Source organism: Cetorhinus maximus, chromosome 14 (assembly GCF_964194155.1).
Source record: "Cetorhinus maximus chromosome 14, sCetMax3.hap1.1, whole genome shotgun sequence".
NCBI lineage: Eukaryota > Metazoa > Chordata > Chondrichthyes > Lamniformes > Cetorhinidae > Cetorhinus > Cetorhinus maximus.
The window spans coordinates 20,464,594-20,475,706 of record NC_135892.1 but is presented as its reverse complement, the minus strand read 5'-3'; the positions used below and the strand labels follow the sequence as shown (position 1 = coordinate 20,475,706).

Sequence of the window (11,113 nt, the reverse complement as noted above, 5' to 3'; positions counted from 1 at the left end):
TGCCTATGTAAGATCCTGGGTATCACAGGGAGAGACATCATCATCAACAAAGAAGTGCTACAGAGGACTGGTCAGAGGGACATGATGATGGAAAGATGACTGAGGCTGGCAGAACATGCATTTTGCCTACCGGATGTATACCCTGCCAAAGTGGCAGTAGAATGGACACCACCAAATGGAAGAAGAAGACCCGGCTGGCCAAAGAAGCCCTGGTGAAGTACATTTAGAGAGGATCTTCAAGAGTGGAACACCAGCTGGGCTGGAGCGAAAGAGATTGCGATGGACCGAGACCAGTGGTGGAGTCTTGCTGCCCATTGGGAGACAGTGGTGTAGCGGTGTTGTCACTGGACTGGTAATCCAGAAGACCTAAGGTAATGCTCTGGGGCCTCAGGTTTGAATCCCACCATGGCAGATGCTGGAATTTGAATTCAATCAGAATTTGGAATTAAAAGTCTAATGATGACCATGAAACCATTGGCAATTTTTGTAAAAAACCCACCTGGTTCACTAATGTCCTTTAGGGAAGGAAATCTGCTGGCCTACATGTGGCTCCAGACCCACACCAATGTGGCTGACTCTAAAATTCCCCCTGAAATCACCTTCTCAAGGGCAATTAGGGATGGGCAATAAATGCTGGCCAAGCCAACAACCTCCACATCCCATGAATGAATAAAAAAAATACTCCTCCCAGTTCACGATACTGGCAAGCTTTGTGTCATCTTTCAAGAAAAGAAATCGTCCTAGTACCAACCCTTGGGGACCTCTCTGTATCCTTATCACTGAAAAAAGAACCATTCACCACTACTCTCTGTTCTGTGCCACTAAGCTAACTTCATCTACATTCTGCCACTATGCTTTCATTCCATGGGCTTAAAACCCCTTCATACTTTATAACATCTCTTTCAAAACTCCCACAGCCTTCTCTGTTCTATGGAGTACAATCCCAGCATCCCTGGTGTCAGCACATAATTGAAGTCTGTCATCCCTGGTACTTTCTGGTAAACCTCCTCCCTAAGGCCTTGACATCCTTCCTACAGTGTAATGCCCAGAACTGGACACAATACTCCAGCTGAGGTCTAACCAGAGATTTATCAAGGTTTAAAAGAATCCTTAGAATCTAGATTACGGGTTTCCTTCAGTTTTGTTCAGCCTCGACTTTTGTCTAAATCATGTTGTGCTTCCTAAGGAATCCCTACAGATTTTTTTTTCTCTCTCTCTCTGTTGTTGAGACAATGTCATTCTTTTTTTGTCAAACTAAATAGGCATTCCGATTTCTGGGCAGCTCCCTTTGGGCGGCTGCATGGGCTGACTCTGCACTGTCGAGTTATGGTCACATTGAGAAACTGGGACATTTCTGAGCCCTGGGAACGGTTGCTATGAGAAACCAACTACTTGGTCTTAAGGTTTTATTCTTAAATCAGATTGGCCCTGGGTCATTCTATTTACTTGGCGGAAAGCAACATTTTCCCCAGGGCAAGTTGGCTGAAAGGTTACTCCAGGGGCGAAAGTTTACCTTGTGCAGACCACATCACAGACTCGTTCTTTTACCAAAAATAATAATGAGCATTTCGCCCAGTGGGGGGGTGGGCTGGTCCTTTCTGGTACACGGCTTTCCGCTGTTAGCGGTCTTTTCCCAACTCTCGGCTCCGTTTAATTCGTTGACAGAACAGGCAACCTAACGTTGACGGGGAGGGGAGGAGGAGGGGGGGGGAGTTTGCCCTGATTTCGGCTCTGTAGTGGAATGGAGTGGAAGAGAGAGGGCAGGTCTGTTCAGGCAAAGCAGCTTCTTAGCGATAAAACCTACCCGGCTGCGAATGAGAGCGGACAGAAGGTTGGAGCCGCCTGGCCATTAAGGGCGTGAGATTATCGCAATGATCGCAGGTAAGTCTCCAATCTCACCTGCTAATCCTGGTTTGTATCCGAGTGGAGAATTGTTGCCGTGACAGGAATACTCTTCTGGCTAACCCCGGGACAAATGCATCGGCATTACCCCGCTTGCCTTGCAGGGATGTGGGTTTGACTTCCGATGTTGACTTGCTCTTGCCTTGTGCGAGCGAGTCTCCCCAGTGCGTTCCTGTGCAACACACACAGGGGCTGTCTGGCTGTGCCTCCGCTTTGAACTGCTCCCGGTCACCTGTTTAAGACAAAGCCCAGTGTTGGATGTGACAAAATTCGAGGAACCCCCCCCCCACCCCCCCTGAACTTGTTGAGGAGTTAGCAGACGCCAAGAGTGTCGCTTCCAGAGTTGGAATGGCTTTGCGCTAACCATGGTGCTGAAACTATCTCCCGGCCACAGTCAATAACCAGGTATTCAAGTCTCCATCTATCCGTCGGATGTTGAAAAAGTGCAGTTCACGGAGCCATAAATTCAACCGCGGAAGATAAAGGTTAACAACTGCGTCTTAAATGTAAATTCAGTAAATGCTGGTCCTTTGGCAGGTGGGCTGAAGCGACTTCACATGAGAACCTAGATCTTAACCTTAGTGTAACGAGGCTACAGTGCTGGAGAGCTTCAGTTGGAATTGCACCAGTTCTTAAAACATATTTTCGAACTACCTGAACGAACCTTGAGTGAATTTTTCCCGTGCTTCTCCCCTGGTTTTAGTCCACGGGTTTATAGATGCCGATTTTATACAACTGAAGGCAGCCTGTAACGGATTGCGATGTGTTTCTTCAAGCCTGCATTTAGAGATTGGGACTCCCAGTGTTTTCTAATGAATACCGACCTGATCCTCGGTGAAGTCAGTCCACTGCAAGATGTGCTTGCTTGCAAACCTTTAGCTTAGAGATATATTTAAGTACCGGGAGCCGAGTTCTCATTCGCTCGTATTTCTGCAATGCACAAGTTTGACGAGGCCGATTCCCAAGAACTTGACTTTATACAACATGTACATCAAGGTCGTCTGCCACCCATATTCTCGTGCCTGGTAAAACAGCGATTCCACCCCACCCACCCCCCCCCCCCCCCCCCCCCATCTCACAAACCTCAAACCTCAATACAGCGAGCTGTGTCTAGACCACCTAGATGTGTATTTAATTGCTGTTTTTGATTTGTCTTCCCTTTTCTAGGTGCAGCTGCTTGTTTGGTCGGACTGGACTTCCTTTTCGTATCATAAAAAAAAGGTTCGCCTCAATATGTCTAGTGAGAGGATGACCAGAAAGAGCAGGTTTGGGAGCTCCATGCGCCTTTGCACTGGCATTATGACCCTATGGCTGCTCTTCGTCCCAGTCACTCTCAGCGCCCAGGACCCAGAAGTCGGGAAGAGAGTTCTGTTGTCTATGAACTCGGTTCAACGCTCAGTAGCTCGCATGGACGGCGATGTGATCATTGGGGCTCTCTTTTCCGTGCACCACCAGCCGCCGGCGGAGAAGGTGCCCGAGAGGAAATGTGGGGAAATTCGAGAGCAGTATGGGATCCAGCGGGTGGAAGCCATGTTCCACACCCTGGACAAAATCAACTCCAACCTCAACCTCCTGCCCAACATCACCCTGGGTTGCGAGATCCGAGACTCCTGCTGGCACTCGTCGGTTGCCCTCGAACAAAGTATTGAGTTTATTCGAGACTCCCTCATCTCGATGAGGAACGAGAGGGATGGACTGACCCAATGTCTCGAAGGGCCTGGGTCAGAGGCCAAGACCCCCATAGCTGGGGTCATTGGGCCAGGCTCCAGTTCTGTGGCTATCCAGGTACAGAACCTTCTGCAGCTCTTCAACATCCCCCAGATTGCCTACTCCGCCACTAGCATCGACCTGAGTGACAAGACACTATTCCAATACTTCCTCCGGGTTGTTCCTTCAGATACCCTCCAAGCCAGGGCCATGCTGGATATTGTACAGAGGTACAACTGGACCTATGTGTCTGCTATTCACACTGAAGGTAAAAGCAGAGTCTTGTTGTGTATTTGGTCGCTCGATTGCAGTCTGGGTTTTGTACAGTTATAAGTGTTCCCTCATGCAGTATAACTTAGTAAACGGTGAGAGCGCGGCAACTGGGACTGTTTCTAGATTTCCCCAATTCTGGTGAAAGGTCACAGACCTGAAAGGTTAACTGTGTTTCTTTCTCCACAGATGCTGCCTGACCTGCTGAGTATTTCCAACATTTTATTTCAGATTTCCAGCTTGTGCAGCATTTTGATCTCGCATTTCCTGGGCCCTGCAGTATAAATGGAAGCAGTAGAAAGTAGAAACTTTGATTTTCTTTTTAATTGTTTGGTCTAGGGAAAGAATCAATTGCCTTAACGCCACTAACTTAAAAATTGTAACCATGCATTTGAGCGTGCATTTACACATTCTACTTTCCCTGACCAGGCAGCGGTGTGGAGCCGACAGTATAGCTGGGTGCTATTGACTTGCACTTGTTTTAAAGTAGGTCACAGTCTCCGCGGAGCATGGAGGCGCTTTCAGATTTTTAAAGTAACATCTTGGTTCATTATTAACTCGGTCGCCGTGAACTGGAAGGCTGTGGATTGAAGCCCCATCCAGGGATTTAATACATAACCTAAAGTGACACTTCAATATGATGATAGGCGAGTATTGCAATGTTGCAAGTGTTGTACTTTCGGATAAGGTGCTCATCTGAGGCTCCATCTACCTATTTGCCTGGAGACTCAGGAACTGCTCTTCCTCAGCCGCTTGCTGAATTTTCTGGATTATGTGAGGAGCCTAATGTAGAATGGCCTACCCTGTAAACTACACAAAGGGTGTGCAACTGACCTGAGTACATCACCTAGGAGAGAGACGTTGGCATAGTGGTAACGTAGTGGACTAGTAATCTAAAGGCCCAAGCGAATGCTCTGGGGACATTGGCAGCTGGTGGGATTTGAATTCAGTTAATAAATCTGGAGTATGATGCTAATCCCAATAACGGTGACCATGAAACTAACATCAACTGTCGATAAAAACCCATCTGGTTCACTAATATCCTTTAGGGAACGAAATCTGCTGTCCTTACCTGGTCTGGCTTACATGTGAATCCAGACCCACAGCAATGCAGTTGACTGTTAATTGCTCTCTGAAATGACCTAGCAAGCTACTCAGTTCAAGGGCAGTTAGGGAAGGCCAACACAGACTGGCCTTGCCGGTGACACCCGCATCCCATGAAAGATAAAGAAAAAAGATATGTTCTGTGACTTGTCCCCTGGCAATGTTAGAAACGAGGAACACAAGTTCATTCTAGGCATCCAGCATTGCTATGATCTGTAGAGAATTAATTAGTCTTAAAACTTCAAGTCCTGCAAAACCTAGTTTCATGTCAGTTTTAAAAACATAACTCTTGACAATGTCTGCGGCTGGCCCTGATTATGCTGTGACAAGCACCCCACACTCACTCCATCTTTTTGAAAAGATTAGTTCTTGGGGTGTGAGCATTGCTGGTAAGGTCAGCGTTCATTGCTAATCCCTAATTGCCTTTGAGAAGATGGTGCTGAGCCTTCTTTCTGAACTGCTGCAGTCTGCGTGGTGGTGAAGATGCTGCCACAATATCGTTTGGTAGGGAGTTACTGGTTTTTGAGCCAGCGATGACAAAGGAGCAACAATAGTTGACTCAATTCAGGATGGTGCGTGGCTTGGAGGGGAACTCAGAGCTGATGGTGTTACTGTGCACCTGCGGCCCTTTTCCTCCCACGTAGTGGAGGCCACATGTTTATAAGATGCTCCCCGCATGACTTAAGGCTGGAATCCAGTCAGGAGCCACTCAAAAAAAAAACCTGGTGTCAAGGCTGGGCTAGTGGGGCTTAAAGATAGGGCAGGATTCTGCCAGAGCATGAAATCCCAGCCATAGTTACCAAAGATAAGACCAAACCAGTGCTCCCAAAAGCTATTTTCCAATGTGACCTTATCTTAACACTTGAAAATAAATGTGACCCCAGACACCAACAAAAACAAAATGACAGTAAAGCAGCACAGTAACTAATTGATGAGAATGAGGGTATCCCATTCCATATTGCACATTGGCAGGCAGCCTATGTATACTGTTTGACCCAGAACTTTATCCCAATTCACATCAAATATCTCACAAATCCCATTGTTGTACACTGGGCAGTATTGGAAACTGTAAAGTTGAGATTCTTACTTAATTGACCTGGAGAGGATTTTTGATTCAATTCATACCTTAATTGCAATACAAAGACATGTTACAGAGGCTTACTACCAAGAGCACTTACTACCAAGAGTACCACAAACAAAATTAGACCTGATAACAAAACAGTGAAAATTGTTTGGAATTTTGATGGAACCTCTTGAGGGTAAGTGGTTTAAAATTGCAGTAGAACAGTTCATGGCTGTTTTGAGATTGGGTGGGTGAGGGTGGAGAGAGAATGAGGCATTGTGAACTTAATTGGTAGTACTTTCCAGAGAAGTTTGCATTTGTAATATAAGCATGGGGATTAGTTAAATAGACAATAGTTGCTCTGGCTTCCACACCAAAAGGAAATCTCGATCAAACTGGTGCTGTAATTGATTGGCAGCTTGGCAAGGCAATCATTTGATGGAGGGAGGGAGGAGGTTTCGAAGATTCAACCTTTGTTCCCTCTTCTACCTCACCTGCATGAAAAAATATGCTTACTGGGTCTGGAATAGTCCAGGAGAAATATGGAAGTCTCACGTTCTCAGGTTAGGTCTGCGATTGCTGAATGTTGAATGGAGTGAGGACCATAGCAAATGTGTGAAGTTGTGTATATCAGTTTTTGAGTGGACAAGAAGTGATAAGAAATTGATTGCATTTTACTAAAACCTGTTTTCTGTTCAGGCATGTATGACTTGCAAAGTAATCCAGTTCGTTAGCTTCCAGTCAGCCCCCTCTGACTAGATTGCTTTTCAGTCCTTTTCCTGAAAGAATATAAAATCAGAACTAGGAGCAGGGGTTGGCCATTTGGCCCTTCAAGATCAAGGTTGTTCTTTTATCTCAAGTGCACCTTCCTGCACTATCCTCATTTCCCTTTGACAGGCCCCTGTCTTGAATATACTGAATGACTGAGCATCCACAGCTCTGTGGGGTATAGAATTCCACATTCACAACCTTTTCAGTGAAGAAATTTCTCCTCATCTCATGCCTAAATGGCAGGCCCCTTAATCTGAGACTGTGATCCCACGTTCTAGATTCCCCAGCAAGTTCAAAGATTTTCTCAGCATCTACCCTGTTAAGCCCCTTAAGAATTTTATATGTTTCAATTAAATTACCTCTCATTCGTCTAAACTCCAGGGAATGTAGGCCTGCTCTACTCATTCACTCCTCATTGGACAATCCCTTCATCTGAGGGACCAACGTAGTAAAACCTTTGTTGTATTCCCTCTAGAGCAAGTATGTACTTCCTTAGGTAAGGAGATCAAAACTGCACACAATGCTTTAGGTGTGGCCTCACCAAAGCCCTGTATAATTGTGGTAAGACTTCTTTATTCTTATACTCCAATCCCTTTGTAACAACAGCTAGCATACCATTTGCCTTCCTCATTCGTTGCTGCACCTGCATGTTAAGTTTCTGTGATTCATTTACAAGGTCCCTCAGGTCTATCTGAATGCAAACATTTTCCAGTCTCTTAGCATTCAAAAAGTATTCTGCATTTCTTATTTCTCCTACCAAGTGGATTACTTCACAATTTGCCACATTATATTCCATCTGCCATGTATCGCTCACTCACCCAACTTGTCTAAATTCATCCACAGCCTCTTTGTGTTCTCCTCAGCACTTACTTTCCCAACTAACACAGATGTGTTACACTCAGTCCCTTCATCTAATTCATGAATATAGATTGTAAGTAGCTGAGGCTCAAGTACTGATCTTGCAGTGCCCTGCTAGCTATAACTTGCCAACTTGAAAATGAGCTGATTATTCTGACTCACTGTTTTCTGTCCATTAACAAATCCTCAATCCATGTTACAGGTACAATACCTCAAATCTGGCAACCTCAGGACCGAGTCTATGCTGGATTTGGAACTTTCCGGCTTTTGGAAAAAAAAGTTGGAACCCTTTAATTCAGTGAATAAGGGGACTCAAAATGATCTTTCTTCTCTCTGAGTCGGGTGGGGTCCGGGTTCGCTAAGCTACAGAATGCGGAAAACATCCGATGCAGCAATTCTCCGAACTTTTCTGAGCTGGGTTGGGTGAGGTCAAGGTTCATTAAGCCACACAGAGCACAGAAACAAAAATGTCTGGTTTTCAGACACCACCAGTTTTCAGGTAGCCGGATTTAAAGTATTCTACCTGTAATATACCACACCCAATCCTGTGAGTCCTAATTTTGTGTCAAAACCTTTTGTGTGACACCATTTCAGAAGCCAAATGCATTATGTCCACTGGTTCCCCATTATGCATCTTGCTAGTTACATTCTCAAAAAACTCTAATAAATTTGTCAAACATGATTTGTCTTTCATAAATCCATCTCGACTCTGCTTAATTATATTATGATTTTCTAAGTGCCCTGTTACCATTTCCCTAATAATAGATCCTAGCATTTAGCCCTTACTGATGTTCGACTAACTGGCCTTTAGTTCCCTGGTTTTCTCTCTTCCTCCTTTCTTAAGTAGCTGGGGTTGTGTTTGCTACCCTCCAATCCTTGAGAACTGTTCTCACATCCAAGAAATTCTGGAAGATCAAGACAAATGCATCCACTATCCCTGCAGCTACATTTTAAAACCTTAGGTTTAAAAACCTTAGGGGATTTATTGCCGCTTTTGTACCATTAATTTCTCCATTTCTTTATTTCTTTATTTATACAGATTTCTTTAAGTTTCTCATTCCCTTGGCTCCCAAGTATTCTGAGATTGGCCTTGTATCTTCTACCATGAAGACAGATACAGAATATTTGGACAATGCCTCTGTCATTTCCTTATTCCTCATTATAATTTCACCTTTCTTTCTTCGATAGGCCCACATTTACTTTCACTAAGCTCTTCCTATTTACATAACCCTATGGAAATGCCTACAATCTGTTTTTATATCTTTTGCTAATCTATTCTCATATTCTCTTTCCTTATCAATTTCTTGGACCTTGTTAGCTGAATTCTAAAATCCTCACATTCCCTTATTAACATTTTTGGTAACATTATAAGCCTCTTACTTTGATATTTACTATTTCCAACTTCTCTTATTAGCCATGATAGGAAATGCTAACTATAATTTGTCTACCATCATATTGTCCTTCTTATCCTTCTTAACTATGTGGCTTGCTTTGCTTAGATTTAAGGTCCTAATTTTAGACTTAACTAAATCACTTACAAACTCACTTTAAAATTCTTTCCTATTATGGTCACTCTTCCCTAGAGCCCCTTTACTACAAGGCTATTAATTAACCCTTTCCCATTGAACAATACTTGATCTAAAATAGTCTGTTCCCTAGTTGATCCCTTAAGATACTAATCTAGAAAACTTTTATGTACATTCCATTAACTCATTTTCCACACTATTACTACAAATTTGGTTTGTCCAGTCTATATGAGGAGTAAAGTCCCTCATGATTACTCTATTACCATTGTTACTTGCACCTCCAATTTTATGACTCTAGACTTCCCTAGACTGCAACTACTGTTAGTTGGCCTATAAACAACTCCCACCAACATTCTGCCCCTTGCTGTTTCTTAGATCCACCCAAACTGATTCTATTTCTTGATTTGCTGAGCTCAGATCCTTTCTCTCCACCATCTTTATCACATCCTTTATTATCAGGGCTATCACATTTTCCCTATTCCTTTTATAAGCTAAGTATCCTGAAATATTTAGTTCCTAATCTTCGTCACTTTGCAACCAACTTATTAGATCAAACCTGTTAATCTCTACCTCTGCTATTAATTCTTATAATTTGTTGCAAATGCTTTTGCACTCTCAGGTATTGCTTTGACGTTTTCTAATTTTCCCTGATGTCACCTGAGTAGGGCCAGGGAGAGGAGGTGCAGACAGTGCCAAGCACCGGGGCCTTGGATCAGAGGAGAGGTGGCGGGGAGGGGGGGTTGGTGGGTGGCAGGCGGGCTCTGAGTTTCAAGAAATTTTTTGTCACCTATGTTGAGCATCCAGAGCTGCAGACCTGAGAGACCGGCTTAAAAAATAAACGTATCCGTCAGACTGAGAGGTCTGATGTCTTTTAAGTCGGTCTGCCAGTGTCAGGTCAGTTTCATGAGTCACTGCAGTTGCTTCTGACCTTCAGGTAGCTTTGTAATTCCTATTTTTTTTTTGAAAAGCCTGCCAGGAAACCACGAAGATGCCCAAAGGTGAAACTGAGAGTTTCCCTGTTTGAAAAATGGGAAGTCAAAACCCTGTAATTTTAGTGTCAGTTGGATACTGTGTGGGGTGCTGGTTGTGGTGGGGAGGGAGGGGGAAGGTGTGTAGGGAGTTGGGGAGCTTAGGGGGGAGATCGGAGGGGGGGATGGGGGAAGGTTGGAAGTGGGTTGTAGAAGTGGTTGGAGGAGGGTTGGAGGGGGAGTTGGGGGGAGGGGTTTGAGGGGAGGTGAAATTACAAGCACTGACAGCAGGCTGGTTTTTTTTCAAAGCTTTAAGGGGCTTGGGATCTAAATGATTTGACAGCTTGCCAGTTCCACTGAGCTTATCCACGTTTCATGCACATTCATGCCAACTCCTAACAATCCAAAGGGCACCTGATCTCTTCTAAAGGTCACCTTACCTCTCCCAAAGGGGTACCTGGACCTTTCCAAAAGGGTACCTACCTCTCCAAATAACTCCGGCAGCTTTAGATCTTTTCCTCAAATGTCTAAAGCCCACCAGTCATATTTTGGACATCCCACTTAGGAAAATTACAACAGTCTGAAGGCAGCTGCAATTTTACATTTTTGTTTAGCAAAGTTATTAAGGTTATGGAACCGAAGTGTGCAGATACAGTTAAGATGAAAATCAGCCATGATCTAATTGAATTGCAGAACAGGCTCAAGGGGCAGAATGGCCTACTTTTATTCCTATGTTCCTATGATATTGGGAAGTAAGGCACTGTCAAGTTCATTTGGCCGTTCATTTACACGTGATGCAGAACCTGAGAGAACATCTAATGTAATGTTCAAATTAATTATCTGTCAATTAATATTTCACATTAAAACCTGATGGGCTGTTTTAATGAAAGTCACAAATACATGATTCAAATGATATAAATCTTTTAGCATTGTGAAACTTTTTA

The 11,113-nt window shown here is 44.0% G+C and overlaps 1 protein-coding gene across 1 annotated transcript in view; it reads left to right on the top strand.

Moving 5' to 3' along the window:
- Positions 1-3,142: 3,142 nt before the first annotated feature.
- LOC144689499 (metabotropic glutamate receptor 1-like) overlaps positions 3,143-11,113 on the top strand; it is a 296,148-nt gene continuing 288,177 nt past the window's right edge. Inside the window, exon 1 of the mRNA XM_078556634.1 lies at positions 3,143-3,877. Coding sequence (XP_078412760.1) covers positions 3,151-3,877 — 727 coding nt within the window. The 5' untranslated portion in view covers positions 3,143-3,150. The remainder of the gene's footprint in view (positions 3,878-11,113) is intronic.